This window comes from Strix aluco, chromosome 2, assembly GCF_031877795.1.
Source record: "Strix aluco isolate bStrAlu1 chromosome 2, bStrAlu1.hap1, whole genome shotgun sequence".
Taxonomy (NCBI): Eukaryota; Metazoa; Chordata; class Aves; order Strigiformes; family Strigidae; genus Strix; species Strix aluco.
In genome coordinates, this window is record NC_133932.1 from 81,633,869 (window position 1) to 81,661,013 (window position 27,145).

The window sequence follows — 27,145 nt, forward strand, 5'->3', positions numbered from 1 at the left end:
AGGATCTATCAATTATTGTAGTAATCTCAGCGGGATATGAAGCTGGTGTCCTTTAAAAGGACAATTAAAAAATTAAGCAGCATATTTATTTGTACTACATTTCTTGCTTACGTAATAGAAAAAGGTTTAAACAGTATGCACATAACTATGACATTATGACTGTGTAAGTCTCATGAAGAAATACTGGCATATATAAAATGAAAGCTTTTGCAGTCAGGACTGGCCCTTCTTTGTATTTCTTCAGTGCTTCACACAAATAAATTGTAATTTTGAATTTTGATCATTATTTACTTTTGTAAAAAAGCCTGCAGTTAATTCTCAGTCAAATTCTGCCATCAGCTGCATTCAACGGAGATAGGCATAAATCAGGTTTGAGGGTTTTTAACTCAAAAAACTAGGAATAGAAGTGTGCACATGCCCCACAACCAATGTGATTACAGTCAATTCATACATGGCTTTTCGTATGTTGGCTCAGTAATTAAAGAAGAAAGAAGCTTTGGAGATATCATTCAAAGAATGGTAAGGGACTTCTGAAGATCAGCTTTAAGAACAAGCTAATCACTATTTCAGTGTTCAATTTCAGGAAGCCGTTTCTGGGAGTCCTTTCACTTCATCAGCCATGCTACACTGCAAAGACAGGTGTTTGTATTTAATCAATGCATTTTAGTTATGTTCCAGGTATTCAATTAACAGTGCTCATTGCCAGCCCATAGCCAGCATGACAGACCATCTTGGAACAGCAGCGGTCAAGGAATATTGCTCCTGGCTTTTCACCAATTCAATAAATAAACCTCCCCTGCGCCATTCTTTTAAATACCTTCATTTTTAAATTAGATTTTGATTTTCTGCTCCGAAACACCTAAATCTCTGTTGAGCCAACAAAACCTATTTTGCAATTTTAATTAGCATGATCTGTCTTCCCTGCTTATTTTTGCAGCTGGACTGATAGAAGAGGATAGACTACTTCACAAAATAAAAAATTATTTTGATTACCAAAGCTTTTACTGTGGGTCAGCTTTGGCATCTTCTTTTACATTTTTGAAACTGCTTTAAATACATGCATGTTACTCAAAGTTTGGACCAGGTAAGAATATTGTAAATTGCAATGACTCTAGCTGGTTAAAGAGAATATGGTCTGAGTCAGAAACTGTTCAAGAGGTATTTTCCATATTTCTCTACAACACAGATAATGCTGACAGAGAAAATGATATATAGCTATTTTCATCCAAGGAATCTAAATTGCTCATATGCAGTATTATCTTATATGTTGAAGTTGTAAAGCCGAAAGCTAATATCAGAGAAATAAATATTTGTATTATGTGTTTATGCCGTGAATCAATTTTGTGTAACTAAATAAGATCCAGTCGCTGTTTGTACTTACAGCTCCTTTCTCTGTGAGACATGATGTCAGTTTAAGAGAAAAGATGGAAAACACATCGGGTTTAGCCACTGGATACTGGGTGCTCATCATCCCTTGCCTTTGATTTCTCACTGAATTGTTTAAGCTTCTTAGACACATTTAAAAACGAGGGTACTCAGAAATTAAAAGACATTTAAAAATTGTGCAACAGCTTCTGATGACTGATGACTGGATACATACGACATGCAAAGAAGCATCCTGCCACTGTTTTTAACAATTTATATTTGAGCACTACTATGAGCGCAATTTTATTTTATATGTCAAAGCTGCATATAGCTGGGAACGGGTACCCTCAGGTGCAGAAAAGATTTAAAAGATGAAAAGAACAATAAATATCAGTATATAAACCTGTGGTCTAATGATCTGATCCATTTGCCTCATAAACCCCAAATTTCAATGTGCTATAAAATCAGCAGACACCCACTAAATTGACCACATTAACTATCTGTCGTGGTTTAACCCCAACTGGCAACTAAGCACCATGCAGCTGCTCACTCACTCCTCCACCTATCATCCTGGTGGGATGGGGAGGAGAATAGGAAAGGAAAAAAAAGTAAAACTCGTGCGTTGAGATAAGAACAGTTTAATAATTGAAATAAAATATAACAGTAATAATTGCAATGAAAAGGAAGATAAAAAGAGAGAGAAATAAAATCCAAGAAAAGACCAGTGATGCGTGATGCAATTGCTCACCATTCACTGACTGATGCCCAGACAGTCTCCAAGCAGCGATCCACACCTCCCAGCCAACTCCCCCCAGTTTATATACTGAGCATGACATTCTGTGGTATGGAATATCCCTTTGGCTAGTTTGGGTCAGCTGTCCTGGCCATGCTCCCTCCCAGCTTCTTTTGCATCTCCTCGCTGGCAGGGCATGGAAAACTGAAAAATCCTTGACTTAGGATAAGCACCACTTGTCAACAACTAAAACATCACTGTGTTATCAACATTATTCTCATACTAAATACAAAACACAGCACTGTACCAGCTACTAGGAAGAAAATTAACTCTGTCCCAGCCAAAACCAGAACACCATCACACATCGACATGATAACAAGCAGAGAGCTTCCCTAAGGTAGTGAAGCACTCTCAGTATGATCCCTCATCCCAGGCAGATGTTCAGTTCCTTCGGTTTTGGAGACAGATGACTTTGCTAGTGTGGCTTGTCAAATTTTGGTGATGCAGTTAGAAAGTTAAGTCCAAAAGTGGGGATAATAGCCAAGAATGCTCAGCTGCTGGTAGTTTCTTCTCAATTATACTGTAAGTGTACTACTCATTGCATTTTGCTGCCATATGAGAAAAGACGTACAATCTTCCTCTTGCAGTTGCATGATAATTGTAAGACATCTACCTGAAAGCAATCATCAAACGGTGAGCCCCACTTTCTCATCTTCAGCCACACATTCCCACATACTCTCTTGAGTGACTTCAAGATCTTTTTTGGTGGGTTAGCTGTCAGATAAGCTTGCTAGTCCAGGTCAGTGTGTCAGTCTGCTAGACCTGATGCAAGGGAAGCAGTCAGAAGCAGAAGCTGGGAACACACAACTTTGCTGAGAGCCAATGTCCATGCAGTGGGGTGAAGTGTAAATGAAAACGTACTTCAGAGGTCTGGACTCAAGCCTTTTACAACTTTTTTTAGGTTTAAAGGAAGTATAAGCCAGAAACTCAGGAGCATAGTTATGTAAAATGATGATGAGAGAGAGAACCATGCAAAAGCTGCATTGTTCTCTCTGCAGTGAGACAATTACATATTAGGTACTGAGCTTGAATTATTGAGAACTGCCCACTTAGCAGAGCAACAAGCTCTGAAGGAACCATTCAACAACAGAAATGCCAATACATCTTGATTAGAACTTTTTCCATTTTGGAGCATGGTCAGTCAGGTTGCCACAATCTGTTTGAGTAGAAATATTTAACCACTTAGATGGTGATAAAAAGGAGAAATCTACAGACTGTACAGACCAAGACTAAGTGGGGCATAAAAAAAAAAAAAAAAGAAAAAGAAATGGAGCACCTCTGCTCCCTCCCTCCTTCTTTGCATCCTATTCATCCAAATCCTCGAATGAAAGCATGAAAGCACTTTTCCAGTCTCTTTCCCTTCTCCTAGGGCTTTTAACTGTGTGAAAGGTCTTGTTACCTAACACTATAAATGCAAAGTGACTCAAGCAATGAGAGAAATAAGTATTCCCATTCACATTTCATTCATCTTCCAGTAACAGTCCCTTCTCCAACAATTCATCCTACCCTATATTCTCTGCCCAGTTCTCTGAGTCAGTTTTTTTCTAGCCTCACTACCTCCATCTAGAGCTGCACATTTGGACTCCAAAGACACACATTGCTACCTTCACAAAAGACTATCCAAAACCAAAACACAGATCAATGTGGCATCTACTGGGCAAGAGGAATGGTTCTTCTGGATTCAAATGCTGCAACCATAACTAACAACACTTTATCCAAAATGTTACCTTTACTACTTGATTGATATCACCAGAAAAATGAAATTTAGACAAGAGCCAGCTCAAAGAGAAACACTTCCTAAAGACAGGAAACTGAATCCTGAATTGAAAAGAACCTACAGGAAATATACTCAGGACTTGATGGGAGCCTCCCCGGCTGTGACCATCAGTCAACACCATCAGACTTTTGGTAGGATAACTGTTCATAAAGACCCTTTGCCTAATATTATGCTAATTCTGTTTAAGAAAGCCATTTTAGTTTCCTGTATTAATTACTGCTTATAGGCTCTCAAAGGAAAAGTCCAAGGTCGTAAGTGATACTGTAATTCAAAAGCCAACCGCAGACTAATGACATAAGAACTGTAGTGAAGCATTCACAGACTGTCTTTTGCCAGATCTGGAGTACTTCTACATACCTCCACAGTTCTCACAACCACAACAGTATCCACATACATCCTCACACCATACCATACTACAGTCTGATACACAGATGTGGAAAAGCCTCATCCCATGCATTGACTTCCCTCCAAGAAAAACTCAGACAAAAGCCAGACAGATGTCCCCATAGTCTCTAGTATGTTAGAAACTCAACGCACAAGTCAGAGGGATGTGGCCAAAAATGTCAGAGAAATATGTGGCTACCATTATAGGCATGGCAAGAGCTACAGCTACGGAGACTGACAAAGAATCTGTTTCTGGCAACAGAGAGGTCTAGCTTTTGACTTAGAGGGAAGGTTATAATACTTACTGCTTAGTCAAGAATCAGGCTTGAACTAACTGGACTCCCCAAACAGTAGGATTAGCATGGCTGATTTAGCCTTTGATCTTTCTGACATATATGAACTGAGCCCGTGTAGTTTTTTATTGGGCATATGTTTACATTCATGTATGTTTGCACGTGTTTTTCAGATGGGGCCCATAAAACAAAGTTTCAACCTGGTTTGCAAATACCTCTCCTGGTAATGTGCAGCTTCTCTAGCTCTTTCAGTGCTTAAATGTGACTTCGAGGCCACTCCAAGTAAAAGCCATGATTTTACCCCTGCACACACACACATGCACACACACAGATATGACTGTGTTATTCTGTAAGTGTACCTAATTTAATGTAACAGCCCTTCAAGGCACCTGTTAAAAGCAGTCGAGACTTCCACTTATTTCGGGAGATTTGCACTGCTATTTTAAACCCAACAGGTCAGTGAGCAGGTCTGAGGCTCCATTGTTAGTCGAGAGTCTGTAGAAATGCTTTTTTCAGGAGGAAAAAAAAACCCAGCTCAGGATGCTCAGTACCCTTTACATCTGCTGCTCAGCTGGAGACGTGGTTAAAGGGCCATTAGAAGCGCAAGGTGACAGACCTCACAGGCTAGGCAAGCCGGAGACCAATTTGCTGTTTGCATTAGGAGTATCAGCCCTCGTTGCTTCTGTTTGACGGACCGCAAGCTGCTCCTGTCCCGAGCCCTGAAAAATCAAGGCCAGGACCGGCAGCCGGCGAGTCTCCATCCTGGGGCTGGTGCTGCGCTGTAGAGCCTCCTCCTGGGCACCCGGGTTTCTGCAGTGGGCTGGCAGGACAAACACCCTCCCGGCGCTCTTAATAACCCCTGACTTTGCTCACCGGAGACTCGCTCCGCCGGGCGGAACGGTAGGGACCAAATTGCTGCCACCCTTGCAGTCAGCGGGAGCGCAGGCGCCTTTTTTGCGGCACCTGCCTTCAAATGCCGTGCGTCCTCTGTGTTTTGCAATCGCTCAACAGAATCAAGTACCGTCGTTTAACTTTGCTGGAAGGAAAAGGTCACGGTAGCCGAAAGAAGCTCATCGGAGAGAGCTGCTGGTCTTTGTGACAGCCTCCCATAACGAGAGCTAAAAAATTTCTTAGCAGGGAGCTTATTTTTTGGATGTGTGCAGGAGCTCCGGAGCAGTAAGTAGTGAAGAAAGAAAACCTTAGTTTCAGTAGGTTTTAGGCTGTTTTTACATACAGAGGAATAAAGTGCTAAGAATTTTACCAGGCATATGTTTTCCTGCCATCTGCAACACATTTTAAATTCCTTCTGCATCTTGTAATGTATTCTCTCTGTTTAGCATAATAACTATTCTGCCTTTAAACACCAACCTTTATATGCTGTTCTTAGGAATTTGTGGAGAAGTGTTAATTCTTTTACACATATTTAAGCTGCTAAAATAATTATGCCTGGTAGTATGAACAGTCAAAACCACAGAACGAAGGTTCCCTTCCCAGGGAGATAGCACCCATTAACCAGGTACGAAGGGGAGCATACAGTCATAGTTCATTGAAAACGTAATTTCATTTTGCTAGTAATGGGAGTGCTGATACTTTGATACCATAATGGAGTTTTAAGCACCACGCTTGTTATTTCAACTAGAAACTTTAATGTAATTATGCATTTTTACTTTACTAAGCAGAAAGGAAGATTAGTATGCATAGTTTTCTTACATGTATTGTGGGGAATAAGAACAGAGATCTCTGAGTGATACTGCAAGATGCTCAAATCATTCAAAAGAAATGGCAGGTGGTAATTTTAAAGACAAATTACCCAGAAAAGCTTTTATTGTTGATCACTTGTTATAAGATTTGCCATTTGCAAGTAATTGTACATTCAGCTGAAACTGACCTTTTATGAGAGCCAAGTGGTAATATAAATGAAATGAATATATTCTTTATTGCAGTAATATAAAAAGAATGGCCTGAGCTTTTAACATAGTGCTTGACCTCTCTGGTGTCTGAACACCACCTAATCTCAGGAGTATTTCACAATAGCATATGATGAAATAAGTACTAATACAGCATTATAACACTTTAACACATTACCACTTAGAAGTGTAGAAAATATTATAGCTTTAGGTATGCTTTTTCACTATAAATCAGACTGACGACAGAAAGAAAAAAGATGATTAGAGTACAATACGCTGAAGTTCATCATTACACTAATTATTAAAGCACTGCCTTTTGTATTTTGAAGTCCCTCTTTCCAAGATACTTTACCAGAAAGTCACAATGGGAAACTCCAGATGCTGAGATTTAAAATCCTCAGTCAAAAATTAATTATTTATAAGCATTAAAACCAGCCTATTTCTCCTCAAAGGCCCTGATCTTACAAACAGCACCTTTAGGTTTAGATGTGCATACATAAGTTGTATTCCCTTTAATGGCATCAGTCACATACAAACCAATAAATATGCACAGAAGTGATAGCAAAGCCAGGTCTTAGAAAAGCTGTACTTCCTCCTAGCTAAATGAACACACAGGTTTATTAGCATGCACCATGCACTCACAACAGGAAAACAAGGCAGACCGTAAGGGGAGGAGACCAAAGAATCTTGATGCTGCAGTTACTGAAATTGCAGGGGTGAGGAGCAGTCATACACAATGAGGAGGATACTACTATGACAGCACTAAAACAAGAAAAGTACAAAGTTTACAAGAAATTCCATGTCCATCTTCATTGTCATCACTGAACTCAGGAGTAAATTCATCTCTAATGGCCCAATTCAGATTTCACAAATTTGCATTGCTCTGATTATTGATTTCAGTAAGGCTATTCATTTTTTTTTACACTCCTAAGACAACCACACAAGGTGCCTGTGAATCCCCATTTGCACCCTGGTCTACAGGTACTTTCTTCACACAACTCTCAGTGACAGCAGTAGAAAAATAGTAGAAAAATAGTAAAATAGTACGAAGTGCTTCAATACAGATTCGGTCAGGAGCATTTTCCAGTGTTCTCCTGTCAATCTTTCATTACACTTTAGAGCTATTTAAAGGAAAGCAAAACATTCAGAAAGAGTATCTTGGGAACATCTGACATGGACTAATAGCTCAATTGCATGAATGACTACTGAGTTGATTTTTATTATTATTATTATTACCACTTTAGAGCTACAAGCAACTGTGTTATGTTTGCTAGCTTTCTTCAGTCAACGCCTCTGTATTATGCCAGTATGAAGCCCATTCATCAAAGCACAATTTCAAGTGACTCCTGACCTTCAAAATGAAGGGTTTGCTTCTGCTTTCATTTCAGTTACTTTCACTACGGTGTCTCTGTGTTGCCAGAATCTCACCTCGTTCATCATCCGCACAGGAGAACAAAGCTCACCTACTTCTTAGGCAGTATTTAGAATTCAACATCTTTACAGCTGGACACTTTACCAGAACACTTCTAATCTTTCTCTAAATACACTATTATTCAGTACCTAGGAATAAAACAAAACAAAACAAACCCAAACCCAAACAAAACCACAACCCACAAAAAACCCACACCCTTCACCTTTCAAAATCTCTAGATCAGCTGGAAATGGAAAGGCACAAATCAGACACATCCATTACTTTTAAACAGTCAGACATTCACTTTCAATCAGAAAACTCAAGACAAGGACACGGTCCACCTTCAACTCTGATGTTTCATTTTCATGGCTTCCCCTAAGATGCTGTAAGTTACCGAAATCATGGTTGGAGTTAAACAAAAATTGCTAACAGATACATTCTGAGCAAACGCTATTTTTCTCTTATGTATTGACTTTCAAGGGACAGATTTTCCTTCAGCAAAACATTTTCTGCAAAGTCCTCAGGAGCTCCACTCAGTGCTCGTGAATGCTGGGTCACAGCAGTGTGAATCTGACAGTTCAGATCTTCTTCACATGCAGGATACTCCACAGCAGTTCTATAAGAGGGCAGATTTTACAAGTATAGCCTCACATACACCACAAGCTACTGCTTACCCACCCTGCTTGTGATATGCACAGAATCAAGCCCACAGCAGCATACTATGTGTACTTCAAATTTTCTTCCTCACCTTATTCCCAGGTAAAGTTCCTTTATTGAAGATTGACTTTGACAACCTATGTTGGAAACCAACTTTATATGCTGTACTCCAGTGTAGGTCACAGCACCAGAGTTTGGTGATCAGACAAGACATCAGACACAGCAGGTTGATTACAAGTAAGTACTATACAATTACGTTGAACAATTTAGCATTGTTGTAAAAGCATAGCAGACAACCATAATAACTAACTTCAACACGTGCAACAAAATACTGTAGGAAAACCTTGCCTCACAGTGCAAAAACTGACAGCTTTTCAAATCCGTAACTTCTATCTTCTCCATTCAAAAGTGAGTGTCAGTATAAATAATTTTACAAAAGTTATCTAACAAGTCTGGCTTTGTAGCTCCATTCAACAGAGAGGTACCTCTGTGTCTGCAGCCTCTCTAATTTAAACAGACTCTTCAGCTCTCTGCATCAGTGCATACACACTTTGCATCAGTACATACACACTACCTCTTTATTGAGTTTCAGCAGTTGTAGCTAGAAAGTAGCTTTTAAACAAATGACAAATGAAAACATATGACTACTGTTAAATCAAAACACATAAACCATACTGCGTATTATTATTTTCCATCATATTATCAAGCCTTTGATGCAAAATCTTTTGAAAACACAATGTTTCTTCAGAAATATGACTGCAATTAAAGATCTTTGAGGTCTTTATAAAAGGCATCTGACAGACTACACTTCTTTCGTAACACTAACAAATTGCTTCCTTAACCGAGTCAGTACGGTGGAAAAAGAATGAAAAAAAAAAAAAAAAAAAGATTCTGAAATCTGTTGATTGCTTTAATTAAACTTCCAACATTGAACCAGCTTGCAAATACATAGCTTTCACATTAACAAGAGCACATGCCGCATGAACAGTTACTTCACGACCTCACAGCACCGTACAAGAAGAGCATACTCCGAAACACACCTTAAAGCAATCCTAGTCTTCCAACAACTAAGTAACTTGAATAGCTACATACGGAACTGCTCGGAAGTTGATACACCAACTAGTAGCAAGGCAGATAAACCACAAAGAAAACAAACAACTTGAAAAAGGAAGCTCAGAAAAAATAACTCGTACCTGCACAAATCCTGTATTTCTGAACCATAAAAGTAGATATTACTTATGAAGTTTAGCAAGAAACAAGAGTAATTTTGGACTGAACTACTATTAAATATTTAACTACCATGACTTTTTCTGTACTGATACATGTTAACAGAAACTTGCAAATGTTGGGGTTACTTAAAAATTGCATGTCAACTTTGCATTGTACATTCAGAAAATAAATGAGACAATAAAACTTCTCTGTGAGCTCAAAGCAACAAGTGTTTACCCAAAGTTACTAGAAGTCTGAAATTCACAGGAATTTTTTTTTTTTTTTTTTTTTTTTTTTTTTTTTAATGGGACAGGGCATATCCTACCACCCTGTCTCAAAGCTGATGGAGTAATAGTGAGTGAAGGGAAAGCATGACTGCATATTCAAAAGATCTGTGGCTCACAGGAGAGATTTCATGATTCAGTATAACTGATGAGCAACCTGAAGAGAATATTTTTAAAAAGAGCACAGAAAAACCAGAGAGTTGGTGAGCCTGAGGGATGAAAGTGCCTGTGGAATAGTTACCCCCACAGGCCCTTTACTCTCCTGCCTTGTCCTAAAGCATGTCAGTGGATCAGACCAAAGGCACCAAAGGCACCAACATGGTTATACAGAGATCTGGTCTGTTCTGCATTGGCAGCGTGGAACAACCTTCCCTGTATTTTTGTGAACTACATCCTCGCTGTCCTGAGATTTTCCACATTTATCATTCCTCATGTAAAGTGCTAAATACTGCACAGTGAATAACTGTGGCTTTATTTCACCTCAAAGAAGATAAATCTACTGCTTCCAACTTTAAAAAGGAAGCAAGCAAACCGAGGGGCATCTAATTCACCCTACAAACAGCAGAACCTAACAGCAAAGTACCAAAGGCAAAGCAGAAATCTTTCTGAGGGCTCAAGCAGTCCAATTTAAGCTGCCCAAGCTCATGCCTTCCCACACCATTTCTCCCTTTTTGTCGTGCTTTCCGATTGCTAAAGGATTATCTGCCCTGGACATATTTTTATTCGTTCAGTCCCAAAGATGCAATAAGGGTAAGGTTGCGGGGAAAAGCAAGAAAACAGAATTACAACAAAAAAACAACGCCAACACCTTCGTAGGCAGATTGAGACATAACCTGTTGTAGGCATGTTTCAGCAGAAAGAAGAGCTCAGTAACAGGCTGCCGGGGGTCTCGGGCGGCGGAGCGGGGGGCCGAGGGGGTGTGGGGACGGGGGGTGTCTCTTCCCAGCAGCTGATGCCTCCGCTCGATTCGGGCTGCAGCGGGGGCGCCCGGCTGCGCCTCCAAGGGACGAGCTGCCCGGCCCGGGGGTGCGCGGCCGGGCTGGCCCCCGCGGAGGGGCGCGCCGCTGCGCGGGGCCGCGGCGGGAGCCGGGAGGGAAGCGGCACCGCCTTCCCCACCCTCCTCCTCCTCCTCCGCCTGCCTCACGCCAGGTCCCCGCTGGCGGAGGGCAAAGTTACTTCCCCCGCACAGGGCGGCAGCGGGGGCAGCCGCCACTGCGGAACCGCTGGCTGCCTCTCGCAGCCCGGCTGCAACTCTCAAGAAGTTTCTGCCGGCGAACAGAACCGCGACTGAGCCTCGCCCGCGCCCCCCCCCTTCCCTCCTTTTATTCTTTAACACCACCTCCGCCTTAGTTTTTATGTTTATTGAATCATTTATTCGCACACACACACGCGCCCCGCCGGGAAGCCTCCGGGGTGCCACCGGGGCCGGCAGAGCCGCTCCGCGCCCCGCAGACAACGCGGCTCTTCCCGGCCCCGCTTCCGCGGGGACTGCGCGCAGCCGGCCGGCGGCGCCCCCCCGCGCCCGCGGCCCCCCGCCCCGCTCCGCCCGGCCCCTTACCTGCGATCTCCTGGTAGGGCACGCTGGCCAGGCTGAAGCCCTTGGCGCTGTACGCCTGCCGCACCTCGCCGCAGCTCCGCGCCTTGCCCTCGGCCACCGCGGCCGCGGGCGGCGGTGGCAGCAGCAGCAGCAGCAGCAGCAGCAGCGGCGGCGGCGGCCCCGCTAGGGCGCAGCGCCGCGCAGCCCCCTGCGCCGCCGGCATGGCGCGGCGCGCAAGTCCCGCCCGGCGCGCAAGTCCCGCGCCGCCGCCGCACCGGCGCGCCGCCGCCGCGCCCCCCGGCTGAGGGGGCGGCGGCCCGGGAGCCCCCCGGCCGCCGAGGCAAACTTTTGCAAGGCGGGGGGGAGATGGGCGCGCAGACACACACATGCGCGCACGGCGGGGGCAGGAGAGCGGCAGCCTCGTCCCCCCCGGCTCCTTCTCCAAATGCAACGCGCTCTCGCCCCCTCGCCAAAAGAAGAAAAAAAAAAAAAAAAAGAAAAAAAAGAAAAAGAAAAAGAGGGGGGAAGAAAAAAAAAAAGGGGGGGGGGTAAAAATCTGGCTGTAGGTTGTGAAGATTGAAACCGCGGGCGCGTTGCTGCGTTGCTGCGAGCGGAGTCCCGGGGCAGCGGCAGCGCGGTCCGTGGCGGAGCTGTGCCCGCCGCCTGTGCGAGGCTGGAGGTGGTGGGGAAAGCAGCCGGCGTGGGGATGGACTGGACAGCGGCTCCGTGCGTGCCTGTGTGTGTGTGTGTGTGTGTGTGTGCGCGCGTGTGTGTGCGTGTGCATGCGTGTGGTGCACTGGATGCCTGTGCCTGTATTTACGGGATCCGGGGAAACCTCTGCTCCGCGCAGCGCTGGAGCAGCCTCCTAAGCCAGGCAGGGAGAAATCCTGGAGACAGACACAGCGAGGGAGAGCCGCGCGCACACACACACACACACACACATACACAGACACACACACACACACACACACACACACACACACAGAGAGAGAGAGAGAGAGAGAGAGAGAGAGAAACGTGCTACACATTGCATCGCCGAAATACAGCAGCAGAAAGCAAATCCTGGCATGGATCGCTGTTTGCTGGCAGAGGGAAGGAAAAGCACCCACAGCCCCAAAAACTTCCTCCTCACCACGAATCCAGCCACTCCGAGCCCCAAAATTACAGATTGCCTGCTAGGGAGAAGTCAAAAAAAGATACTCTTCGTGGGTATTGCTCTCTGTAATGCCAAGTTTGACGTGGGCCCCATAAATACTTTCTTTTTTTAAGTGATTATTATTTGTTGCACACATGAATACCTGGGCTGAAGAGCTTGCATGAGGATGAGTCCATCGTCAAAAGGAGAGAGAAGGAAAGATGTTTCTGTGCACCAGACTGAGAAGAATGAGAAGAAAACAAGAAGGGCAGTCCTTGACCCAGGTAATTTGTGCCACCCTAGGAGAGGAGAGCAGGGGACAAAACCATAAATTCCTTCCTGCAAATGAGTATCTGTAAAGACCTGAATGGGTGAAGTGAAGAAAATTCCCGCAAGGTGAATTCAGTCTCTGCTTAGGGAGAAAGAAAAATACTCTGTTCGTAAGTATTTGATAGTAAAATTCAAAGTTACAGTTTGAAAGGATTTATTGCAGTGCTTCTTATGAGTACTGTGGAGAAGTGTGATATTTTGTCAAAAGTACACGGACAGAGATGTCAAGCCCAGGATGAATTGAAGAAGGTCAACAGAAGAAATAAAAGGCCAGCAACCTGGAGAACCACTTATTAGTGAGGAGCCATGGAACCGTATCATGCCACTACCATAATTCAGGATGCATTCAAATGAGATGGAAATTATTAGGTGGCCAGTACTTCTGCAGTGTCCCAGTAAATGCAGAGTTAGTATTGGGTCTGGGCCAGTGTACGCAGCCTGGTGCCACCTGATGTGTGTTCCCCTGGCTTCCCTTACCATTTTCCCTCTCCCACATTGTCATTCCTTCTTCTTCCCTCACCTTTTCCCTACTGAGTGATGATGCTCTGACACTGCTTGTGTACACAGCAGAGAAACAGCAGTTGTGTGTGCAGCCCTTGTCCTCCCTCTTCCTAGCAAAGTTCCTGCATGTGCAGGGCCAAGGGGGACCAGGAAGAAGCAGGTGAGCAATGGATTTTATGAGTCCTGCAATCTGGTCAGAAAGATGAGGTTAGCACATGCCCCTACAACCTCCCCCTAAGGTGAGATGTCTCTAGTGGACAGGTGCCAAATCCCAGTGAACTCAGACTGGAAGGCAAAGGCTTTGGGGGGACAAGACTGATGAAAGAGAGATATTTCCTTCCTTTTTCGGGGTCCACAAGCCCTTCAAAAGCTTCACGGACTTGCTAGATTGAAAGGTTTAGTTATATACCCCAATCCTTGTTAGCGCTTGTTTTGGGGGAGTCGATGAAGAGGTGCTATCACCCAGCCTCATCTCCTGGTGGACAGGATGGAAGTCATGAATAGAGAACTCCATGTGTTACCAGCCCACTACAAATAATACCGCTGTTAGTACATGTTAGTGACACCACATTAATGAAAAGTTAGGCAAGGTCTGTATATTTACTCTGTAGAAAAGTTTTGACAGATCTTTATGTAAGGTATCACTATGTAAGATGCATACAGTTCACCCCAAGATAGGATCAGGAGAGTGTTACAAATGTTACACATACCTGATTTCTGCTGGATTGCTCTAACTTTCCTCTACACTGTGGTCAAAGCAGAGAATTAGCTCACCACATATCAAGCATGACAGACTCCCCCGCAATCCAATCTTCTTCAACATTTCTTCAACCCACAGGAAAGTTATTTGACACAAATTCAAAGATGCAAATGAGAAAATCAGCAAACTGGTTTGAAGTGCAGAAGTCATCATAAAATAGCAAGAGAGATTCTGTGATTAACTCAGCAGTGCATCTAGGTAATTGTTTTCTAAGAAAATTGTAAATTGCTAGAAACAATGGGGCTTATTCACCCCTGCATTTTTTTGCAAATACCAGTTGAATTCATACCACTGGTAGCATGATAGCACTTTTACATAAGGTGATGACAGCATGATGACCTTTATATAACATGGGAAACCTGCTATGGGAAAATGAGATTGAATCCTGCCTCTGACATAAATGGCCCAGAGAGCCAGTTACATCGTAGTCTTGCGTGTTGAAGGTACACCTCACTCTCCCAAGAGCCCGTGATTAAACACAGATATTTCTACTGCTTCAGCAAGTCTCCTACTCATCACATGGGAGAATCATTGTGTGTTCTCGGTACATACGTAATTAATTTCGTACGAAATGGAAGCGCTCCAAAGAAAGCCCAGGTTGGAATGCTCTCTCAGCCAGTGGCTTTAGCAGTCCCTTAGAAACATAACACCTTCTGCCTCGCACATCATAGGCACAAGCTAAAAGCTCTCCTATTTCAGGACCCACACTGTTAGGCTATTTGAGGTGGTCACACCATACCCATCCTTTTTTCAGCTGTACCTTATAAAAAACTATGTAACTAGTGTGTTTCACAACTAGTGAAAACACCTCTTTAATTTGTTATTTCAGAAGAAGGCAGAAGCAACCACTGGTTACTGAATTAGAAACAATTTAATGTATATAAGATGCTGAATAATGTCCTCCTTCCTCCTTCATATGACAATTAGTGTCTTCCAGGTTAAAGTGTTCTCTGGCACCCATGGATTGATTCTGAGATGCTGCATATCTGTGAATGCTCAAACCTCGAAGTTGTTGGGAAAAGGCTGGGTTTTCCTACACCAATTTTGGGAAACAACATATACATTGCATTTGCATAAGTACAAAAATGAAACATTTTATTTTAGTTAAATGGAACATTTTAATTACTGGGGAATGTTTTTGCTTCTTTTGCATTTCTTTGGAAAGAAATAATAGCACTTTAAAAAATTTGGTTTTAATATTTTTGGTTCCTTGGCGGTTGGACTGAAAATCAATCATTTACCCTCTTGGAGACCCCCCTCCACCAAACCCATTCAACGTAGTAACATAGATGATCGTTTAGAATGAAGATTTTGCAATGCATCTACTGGACAAGTTTACCACAAGCGGGCTTCTTTTTTTTTTTTTTTTTTTCCAAGTTATTCCAAATAGAATGTGTTCATTTGTATCAAGCTCTACTAATTGATTTTTTTGCAAACTTTTTCCTGAAATTGTGCCAAAAATGTGGAAGACGAATGATTTGTAACCTTTGTTTCCAAATACTTCTGTAAAAAAATGGATTAAAAGTAATCATTCACACCCCATCATAATAAAAACGTCAATGCAAAGTAGAGCAGCAGCCAGCATTAATTCCTTCAACCACTGGAACACTCTGCCCCACATGGCTGAGGCAGTTTTATGATGCACAGTAGAGGAACTATGGAATCTCTAAACAATAAGGACAAAAATAAATACTGAATTGCTGTGTCATTTGCCAAGCAGCCATCATATTGAGCTCTGAACGATTCAGGGATGTTGTGGAAAAACACATGATTATGGATTTTAAACATTATAATGTGTAGTACCTAGGCATGAGATTGAAATTGTACAGGGAAGTTTTGCTCATTTTTTCATATTTTTGAGTTATTTCACTTTAGAAACAGGGTAAATTATGTTACATTGAAAGATACACTGATTTATTATCAGATGTTATCAAAAAACTCTCATTGATGCCATGGGTATTAAGGGGACTTCATAGACAAAAACATCTTTCACCTGGCTTGACAATAAAGCTTTGCCAAATGTCAAAATGCTCTATAACTCAACTTCACAGAAAAAGGAAGCCGACTTCTAGATTCACCATTAAATCTATGTGCTCCGCAGATTTGCAGCTTTCACATAATGGGTTTCTAGCAAGAAGGTTTCACGGGTTGAGGCAATAATCGGTGAGATTCTTGGTTGCCCAGTAGAATTATTGGTGGTGAAGTGGCTCTGATATTTCAGTTAGTTCTGCAGGTGGTGGACTGCTTCTGTGCCATTAGCCCCTGTCTGCACCCCAAGGCCCTGAAGCATTACAGAAGCTGTAGCTCTGGGAGAGGGAGAGCTGATAGCATCCTGCCTTCATCTTTAGGGGGAAATCCATCCCCACACAAGTTTCCAATGCATTTTTTAGAGTACAGAACACATCCCTGATATTGAGGACCAAGTCACCCATGCTCCAGGCTATACAGCCCAACAGGGAAACCTGAACACGCTCCTTTTTCTGTAAAACTGTGTGGACAAATATGAAGAAATTACATGAAGAAAATGTTCCTATTCTAGGTCTACAGTGTCTACTCCAGATGGATGTGGTTCTTTAAAAGCCCAGAAATCATTAATTGTATAGTGATGAGGTAACACTCTGAATGAAATTGAGCTATGAGTTTGTCCCTATAAAACTTTCCAAAGACCAGTCCAATGAAGGCATACATTGAAGCATCAAAAGGTCCCATTTAACTGTTTTTTTCATGTTGTGTCCAGAGCCGTCATAGAAAAACTTCCTCCACACAGCACAAACTGCTCTTCATTATCACTGTATGCTAGAAGGGAAAACTTTTTTTTCTTTGCACTGTATGGTATTTGCTGCAAAATTAATGCAAAGCCCAGTTCTTCCCAAAAAGTAAGCTCTAGAGGCACAGGTGTGAAGAACTCATCTTGCTCTTGAAGTCTCACTCAAAAATAGAATCGTCAACACAGCTGCTAGATAAGTCCTCTTAGAAAAGGTTTTCAGACTCATGGACAAGAAAACAGACCTGCTAAATATACAGAATAATGAAATACAACTAGCTTTCTTTCCTCTGAAAATTTTCAGAGACAGAACGTAAAAAAATGATCTAAGATTCCATATGCTCACTTACGCATAATATAGAAGGCTTAGGCTCCCATAAAAAAGGTTTATAAGTGGTAATCAGTGATATCATATTAATTATAAGCAGTAGTGGTTGCTCTTGAAATCTGCAGGCTATGCTATTTTGGGTAAATAGCAGCATTTTATTTTAGATGTTCATTTTATGAAACCTTTTGTGAACAAACTCTAGAAGTTTTTATGCATAGCAACTGAATGGGTAAGTCGAACTGCCTGGGCTTTGCAGCAACAGCATGTGAAGGCTGGACAGAACCATTGCTCCTTTTAGGTGAGGATTACAGCAAACAATCCAGGGCTGTTGTTCACAATAATAATTTAAAAAAAATATTTTTTTCTATTTGTTTAAGGTAGCGTAATTTAATCCGCCCATTTTTAATAAAATCAATGGACTACAGTGGCATTCTCTCTTAAATAAAATGCCTACAGATTATGTTTCCTTAGAAAATGCCAGTTCCAAAAGAAGGGGAAAAAATGGCATGGTTTTTAAGACCACAACTTATCATTACAATAAGCAGAGAAACCATCAGACTGAAATGCACATATGTAGATGAATTCTGTTCTTATGCTCAATTTCACTGAAGTCCAAAACATGTTTAAAGCTGGAATAAATGTTGGCAAAGTTCCAAACTCCAACTATTTATATATTTGTGTAAATCTTACATTGACCAAGGAATGGCATTTTAACTATTATATACTGCTTCTTTTGTGCCATTAGGATGCTTTCCTTCTAAGTGACTGGTCTCCAGTTCAAGTAGGATTTTGACATTATACTAGATCTTTCAGGAGCAAATGCCATTTTTCATAAGAACAAATATATACAAGATCAGGTTCATTTTCAAACATAATTTTATGAAGCCGCTCCTCTCTAGTTAATCCATGGATAAGATGCAACATCTGTTCTGATTCTTAACTGTACAAGAAGATTACCTTAAAGATTCCTAAAAATGCCTAAGCATCTTTTTATCCTTGTTTTCCTGCACCATCTTACTATCATTAGAAAGTAACGATTGAAACAAAAAAGCACTTGGTATACAAAGCAAAGAAAAATGTTAATTTTCTAACAGCATTTAAACTGTAGCTTAATATTTTTGAGAAATATTATTTACTTTTAAACATGCATATATAAGATACCAAATCACAGGCTATATTGTAGCAATATTACAGAGCTGAAAATATTCACTATGCAATAGAATATCACTAGAAAAACTAGCTTTATTTAGATCATAGGTCTGAGCAATAAAAAGCCATCAGGTGTCTAATTGGTGACAATTCTCATTCATACCTTACCATCTGCAGTATCTTTTTTTTTCTGTTTAGCTGGAAGTTGAAGCAATGTTATGCAATAGACAGAACATGGACATTATTTTTGGTAGAAAAGTACAGTCTAATATATGCATTAAATCTGTGAATGTAAGGTTTATAGTTTTTAAATTACAATTTCCGAGCAATGTGTTTAAAACTATATGATATGTTCCCTGACAAAGATCAAAAGGCTTAATATATTTTGTAAATTACAGCTATAATGATTCCATTTGCAAAAGATGTAATTTACTGGTCTATTCTCATAATGAATGGGAGCCTAACGAATCACACAAGCTTATACATTCAGTAAAAATACGGGACATCTTAGACTTGACTTGGAATGTGCATTATGATAATAGTTGAGATTTTATTGGAGAGTAAATTTTCTTTTAATTTCTTGGCATGCTCACCTTGTCAGCTTTCTCTGGTATTTTAGTTTTCTAAAAAACTATCTTTTAGGAATATCAGTGAATGAAGTGCGAGAGGAGGTTGTAATGGTGCATTCGCTCCTGTGCACACACAGGTGTACTGGAAGGCTGTGAGAAAAGGAAGGCCAGGTTCTTAGGTAAAGATAGGCAAGAAACCTCTTGTGAGGATTAAAGGAAAATACACCTCAGGCACAGCTATATAATTTCATTTTTCTTGGGACTTTTAATAGAATGATGCCACTGACTTCTTGTCATGGGCTGCGCATGGCATGCCTAATAATCAAAATAGAGTATTGTATAGAATGTAAAAGAATGGATAGCTTGGTCTCTTTCCCATGGATGTTTAATACATATTTACACGGGTTCATGGAAAAGAAATTAGCTGAAAATTGCTAAATACGGAGACTTGAATTCTGGCTCAGGAATGACTTGAGCAACCAGTTGCTCAAGATGACAGATTATCTCTATAAATTTGTCCTTTCCTGTACTTTCCATTGGCATATGCTTTGGGTCACTCTTAGAGAAGGAACAGCCTGCTAGTTCTACCCTTTTGTCAAAGCCAGTATGGCCATTCGTGTGTTATATTCTTAATTTTGTATTGATTTTATGTACCTAGAACAGAAAATAACCTAAATATAAAGTAAAAGCTTATCTCTTTGGGTCTGGAAAAACATGCCAGTTTCTAAAGTGTATTCAATGAATTCAGACCTCCAGCAGGAAGCAGTGCGGACCCCCCCATATACGTGCATGCCTTGTAAATCCCTCTTAAACCTCTGGTTTGCCAATAGCAGACTGCAAGTGTTACAGTGATTGTCAAAAACTGACTTTTTCCCACTTCCCACAGTCAGGGCAGTTCAAGAAATTACAATATTCTGCAAGATCACTGGCTGGACAAATACAGTGTCTTCCTTCTAAAAGTATGCTCTGCTTCACAGGAAAGCACAGTCCCCCCATCTCTCCCTCCTTCCCATCCCTCCCTCCTAGTAAGTCCTCCTGACTTGCCACTGGGTGGTATTCCATGAGAGGGAAATATTTTTCAGTCCCAGCAGTAGTTTCTAGTTTGATTCAACACAGCTCAAGTCCATTTGACCTTTAAATGGCAAAACCGATACGATCTTATTAATATCAGTGTAAAAGTCCTAGGTTTTTTTATCCCCAGGACAGTAAATCCCACATATTTAATTGAATACAAGGATCACTTCTCCTAGAGAGAGGAAAGCTCACAGAACCTCTCATCTATATTTACCTGCCTACTGTTCAGATAAATACTTGTCTGCTACAGCCTTATGGTCATGTTCAGCAAGCAACAAAGCCAAATTTAGGAAAAAAAAAAAAAAAAAAAGTGGTCTTTTTTTATAAAAAGTTTACACCACTTCCTTCAGGACACCTTTTGCAGATATTACAAAAGAAAGGACTGTATTCTTTTAACAATACTCATGTTCAGGGAGTTCTGTTGATTTACAATTTTGATACAGAAAAATCAGATACAGGTATTGATCTGTCCTTATTCAATTCATTGTTGGTTAATTTAGTGGCAGCCAGCTTTTTCTGTACTGCTTCAGTACTGCTTTGTAGTTCTTAGCATTACCTTTAACTCTTCTGTGAAAGTTAGGTATCGTATTCAGCCTCCCTCCAATCTTCAGACAGTAGCTGGATTTAATTATAAAATGTGTATTTGTTAAGTAGCTCAGATGCTTTATTTTTATTTCCAGGCTCACAGGCTTTAGGAGAATGCCTCTTTCTCTAGAGATTATTTTTATTACCCCCACATGAACCCTTAATCAAGATGCCTCAGTCTATCTTCCTTTGATACTTTTTACCTCTGTCAGCAAAATTATCATTAGTATAATCATATCATCATCATCTTTTTTTTTTTTTTTTCCCAAAGCTCAGTGTCCTAATGTTAGGATTAAAAAAAAAAAAAAAAACCAAACAAAAGTGCTAGAAGTGGGAAGGGCGGGAGTTTATTTGCAGAAAGCAAGAAAAAAATAAGCAGGACACTTTCTTTTCCTACTGCAAGTACTTCTTTGCAGTTTCCTCTGCAGCAACTACAAAATCGTAAGCCTTAAAAATAAATCAGTTCCAAAGCAGAAAAAACAGAGTAGAGAGACTGTGGGAACCCAGCGGATAAAGGTGTGCATACTTGTACAGGATCCAGTGGTCTGCCTGCTCCTTATGCATGGCTTGTTCCCCAGTGGTACCTAAGGAGCCTATGACCCCGTGGGCATGTAATGCAGCATGGCAGGTGGCCAGCTGCCTTCAGGCAGCCTTTGAAAGACCATTTGCCTAACCTGACAAGCTGCAGATAATTGACTAAAACATTTCTGTTATCTGATAAAGTCTTTGGGTGGTGACTTTGTGAAGACAGCAGGCTTGTGCCTTGCTTTCCCTAGAAGAGAGAAGGTGCTGAGGTAAGAGAGAGCCTGAAAATCCGTGCCTGGGAAGTCACTTTCAGCCTCAAATCTTTGAAGATAAGTCTCTCTGCAGAGTCAGAATATCAAGTCAGATATCAAGTCCTTCAGAATAAACAGAAGAAATGTAAAAGATATTTTTCTGTGTTATCTGCGATTCCAGTGGGAGTTTTGTGTGTGAAGATTGCTGAATATGCAGAAAGCCATTTATAAGCCTATTTGTACTGTTCTCCATGATTGCTAGAAAAAACCTTGGAATTCTTACACTTCAGTAGGGCTGTTTTGAGTAGTGGTGGGACCAGATGACTTTCTGAGGTCTCTTCTAACATAAACTATTCTATGAGTCTGTGACCTGAATGTGATATGTTGATTTTTGGGTGAAAAATAAAGTTACACACAGAAAAAACAAAATGACTTCTGAAAATAACTTTGCATCAAGCTTCATCTTTCTTTGTGGTTCCACAAGACAGATCTCATGAGCATGATTCTATTAACAGCAATGACTCCTTTCTTTCTATATGCTTACCAAAAATCAAACTATGAAGTTGGCTTGGGAGGACTGAAACTGGGACATACTTCTTTGAGGCTGAGCAGAGCAGCACCTCTGAGATGTATATGCCTAGAATGCAGTCTTCTGCATTCTTTTATTTCTGGATGTTTTAATTGGCTCCTGTTGTCTTTCAGTGCATGTGTAGTGACTAGACTCATCTCAGCTCAAGAATAAGAATTAACCCATACTCTTTCCATGTTTCTTTAATAAACACGTTCTTCTGTCTAGCTAAAATGTCTTCCTGCTACTTGTTTTCAAGCTAAAACATGTATAAATCCTATCACAAAATACATATCTGAGAAAACTCACAATTCTTAGAGTGCCTTTGGAGACCTTAGAAACTACAGGCATCTTATTGCCAATTTATGTGAGCCTTGGTATCTTGGCACATACACTAAGCAGATCCTCTGTAAATCTGATTTCCCTTTTTTCCAGGGAAGACCTGCAAAACAGTTTCCTGATGCTTTTCCTACATCACTTACTTATTTTTAAATGCAAAGCTCAAAAACCTAAGCAAAGCTCTTCTAAAAACCGTGAGTTTTATTAAAAAAGCTATTAAATTACTCTGATCTCAGTAGAACTATTGCAATTGATTTCTTCACACATACTGTCCCTGCTTGTAGCTTACTAGATGTATGCAGATTGCATACGTTTAAATGGGTACGCTAAATGTTTTATAGTCAGTCTAGCCTTGTGCAGCAGACTGCATTTAGACACGCATAGTCTATCCACGTGCAGAGTCCTTTTGTCTAGATTTCAGGTTAGATTTACTGAAGTCTCATGGCTCTAGCTGCTGAAGAGTTCCAGATCAATAGCCAGAAAAATCAACTCAGGTAACTGATAACACGCAAAAACACCTTGCCAAACAAGAGATAGGAACAACTAGAACAACTGACATACATAGAATGGATGAATACACCTTAGCTATCTAACCAGACCATAGAATAAAATATGTGAAGAAAAAAAGTGAAGGAAAACCAAAAAATATTCCTTGCTATTGCTAGAATTTGCACATTCCTCTTAGTAAATCTGTGCAGTCTTTCATACTATTTAAGATTAGTGTTGCAAACCAGTCCAAAAGGCAGCCCTTGTTACTGGTAGAGAAGAAGAGCCATGCCCTGAGTACCCAGTGCTACAGCCCAAGAGCTTCAAGGAGCCCCTGAAGTTGTGTTTGTCCATGTCCTAGTGATACCTCTCTGTGCATCTACCCAAGGACTTAATCTGCATGCAAGCTGAAAACTTCATGCAATCTTGTCAGAGAAGTTGGTGTCAGAGCTTTGCTGCATCATATCTGTAATCTACAAGTCTGAACATTACTTGAATACTAAACCACACACATCTTGCAAAAACGCAAGGATTAAGCAGGAGACTCGAGGGGACATGTAAGGCACATGCAAATATTTAGCTGAAGAGCACATTTCCATACCCCATATGCAATCTGTACGTCACATGATCTTCTCATTTTTGTCATTTTGTAATAAAGTTAACACTAACATTTTGAAATACAGTGTGATTACTGGAGTGAAAGAGAGCAGGATGAATACTGTGCAGTGTACATTTTCTGCTGTGGTGGGTAAGAAAGATTTCACTCACTAACTCCATTGTCATCTTGAATTCAGCCCTGAAATACCTTTGCAAAGCTTCTAGAAATTTGTTTATGTGCTCTCCTAAAAGTGGCAGATCATTTGAATTTGAAAACCACAACTTATTTCATATTTTTCAAAGTATATGTGGAAGTAATCACTGATAACATGAGAAAGAAATCTGCTTTGCACTTGCAGAGATAGTGTAAGGTTTTTGAACATTAAAATAGAATATTGTTTTAAAAATAATTAATGACAAGGTATTAAATACTGCAAATAAGCATATAAATGTCTTTATAGAAGCTGTGCTCATCCCCAAGAAGTTTATGCTTAAATTTATCAATGATAATTTGTTTTGGAAAATAATGACAGTTTATCAAATATTTATGGGATAGTAGACATATTCATTATACTTTTATCCTATTTGGTCAAAAAAAAATAAAGAAAATACTGGATCTGTTCCCTGACTACAGAGAGCAATGGTGCTATTCCTTGTTTTGAAAGATTTGAATGATAAACTTGCTTCTTTAAAATAATGTTTTAGGTTTAGAGATTTCAAACATGTATTCTATATATGATGCACATATACTTTGTATTATGACCTGAATTTAGGCATTTGTTACATAGAGAGATTTATTACTAGAATTATGGCTAATAAAGAAGTCAAACTTAAGACAAATATCCTTTTTTCTTTCCCTGAAAATCCTTGACAGTTGCATGCAACTTCTACAAAAAGAAACAAAATAGTTGTAACTCAAAATCTCATTTATCACATTTAATACTTTGGAGTTTTGTTTGATTTTCTTGGTGTTGTTTGGGTTTTGGTTTTTTTTCCTCCAAGTTTTACAAAAAATGAGGGGAAAAAGAAAATTTAAGCCTAAGAACTTAACATAAGGGAATTGGATTGTGGTTTTATAAAAAGGTTATATAATGTAACATTCAAAATAACAATAATTTTATCTATTAATTAGAAAGCAAAACAAATATGTGATCCTTTTGTTAAATGAAAATATTTGATCACTTTCTAGAAATGCTTTATGTGGTTACCTGAAAGGTTAAGATGTAGTAAATCTATAATGAAGAATGATGCAAACTTCAAATTAGTGTGCATAAATGATTTGTCTACCAAATAATCACATAGAAAAGGACATAAGAAATACCTAAAAAAAAATACATCAAGTAAAAAAAAAAAAAAGGTTTGAGAAACATACCCGAGGAAAAATTCTTCAGTGTTTTTTTTCTTGGCAATGTTTATTAACAATTGGCCACTCAGTTCTGCCGGTTTGTGTTACAGGTAAAGAAGATAACAGGCTAAAGTCTTGATGGGAAATAATCACCAGATTTTATCAATAGACTTTTAGTACCCATCTATATTTCTTCATTGTATCTGCAGTTTCATTGGTTACATTTCTCTGTATATTGCAGAGTCTGTGATTAAAGATACAGCTAGCAAAGGTGACCAGTGTTAATCAGACCCTACCTTTCCTGACAGTGATCACTGCAAAAATATTCTCAGTGTAAAATAACCATCAGACCTGTACCAGGGACATATTTATGGAGGTATTAGTTTAGCAGTAGGTGAGATGTTTTGCACCTAGCAAATCTTGGCCCCAGTACTAGCACCTGAGAATTTCACAAGATAGTTACCTTCCACAGAAACTAGAATATTTAAGCTCAACAGGGAAGAATGATGTTTACAAAGTATCTAAACAGAAAGATGGTGACCTCAACTTAAACGATTGTTAACAAAACATTAGTGACCTATTCAATGACCCCATATATCACAGCTTTACCTTATCTTTTTAGCCACTAAATACAACTTAATCTCCAAAAGGGCAAATCCAGAATGTTAGCCATTGTAGTTGATGAGTGAAGCGAGACATTTTAAGATAAAAGATCCCACAGAATATAAAACTGAAAACTGTTTCAGCCTATGTAATCCCCCCAGTATTGGTTATCCCATCTGCTACTTTGGGAAGTAAAAGACTGAACATAAGACATGCGGAACTAATATTCCGCCTGGGTGCCACCCCTCATCATATTAGTGTTTTCTGCTTTCTGATTTTCCTATACACAGTATTCCATGAATGCCACAAACCATAAAGTACAGAGCACACCTATACAAATTTCATCAGCATCAACTGAAAGAAAACAACGCTAGCTGCCCTTTTTAGGAAGGAAAAACCTTTATCAAACTAATCGTTTGAATTCACCCAAGACACTGTTTCTCACTAAGGAGTATGCTGATGGAATGAAATGTTGACAGAGTAATAACAATATTCATTTTAATATTACAATTGAAAATATATAGAATGAATATTCACAACAAGCAATCAAAACCTTGGATAACAGGAGGAAAATGGGAAAAAGAATATTTATTCCACAACAGTAATACTATACAGGATGCAAAAATCCTTTTCTTTACTAGAGCTTTATAGAAAACAAGGAAGGAAATAATCTTTTTTGAAAAAGATGCTTAAAGTAGATGTTCTTTTGATTCAACTTTTAGCATCCTTGCTATAGAAATGTTCCTCTAACACATTCATTGCTAGAATATGTTTTTATCATCTCAATCTCTTTGTGAACTCTGAGAAAAACTATTCTGTGTGTGGTAGAATAATGCCATTTGAGTCACAGCATAATTCTTCAGATGCTGGAAAAGGCCAGAGTTTTACTGACAAATATTTATCTATTTAAAGAAGCCAGCAAAAGTACATAGTATTTCATCATCCCAAATTTATTACTTATCTGAGATAGTTTAACATACTGAATCCCAGTTTACAAGCATTTAGAATTCCAACACAGGAACAAGTCTCAAAGATTACATCCAATTTCTGTGATACAGGAGATACAGTATGTAAATTTTACAGTGGCATCACTCTTCCTGCTTTCACCATTATTCAAAGGTCTTCTAAGTCATCCCTAAAAAAGCAGAAAACAGGAAAAGAAGATTCTAAAAGCATAAATTAACATTCCTGGTGTTAGGCAAATCATTCCTTATCCTTCATTTAAACAAAAACTACACTTGCTACACTATGCCTGCTTTCCTATTCCTACTTACTTTTATTGGATTGAAAAAAACCCAAACCTAAAACATTATGTATAAAGGAAATGGCAATATATACAAAAGATGTTAACAGAAGTTTTAAGGTCCCTTTTCACAAAATGAATAGACTTTAGTAGAACTGCAAGACTGCAGTTTTCAAACATCAGTAACAACTTTTGTGTTTTCTAAGCATGTAGGGTAATTTATTTCAATGCTTGATCCAGACATTTACAAACATATCTTATGCAATGAAGTTGTTATTGGGAATAAATTACTCTGGCTGGAGCACAATCTGCAATTCTGGTATTCACCCATCAGAATACCTATGGAATCATTAAAAGATTGAGGGGGACATGAAAA

At 40.0% G+C, this 27,145-nt stretch overlaps 1 protein-coding gene across 1 annotated transcript in view; it reads right to left on the minus strand.

Moving 5' to 3' along the window:
• Positions 1 to 12,350, minus strand: part of GPC6 (glypican 6) — a 797,652-nt gene extending 785,302 nt beyond the window's left edge. Inside the window, exon 1 of the mRNA XM_074815455.1 lies at positions 11,639 to 12,350. Coding sequence (XP_074671556.1) covers positions 11,639 to 12,005 — 367 coding nt within the window. The 5' untranslated portion in view covers positions 12,006 to 12,350. The remainder of the gene's footprint in view (positions 1 to 11,638) is intronic.
• Positions 12,351 to 27,145: the final 14,795 nt, after the last annotated feature.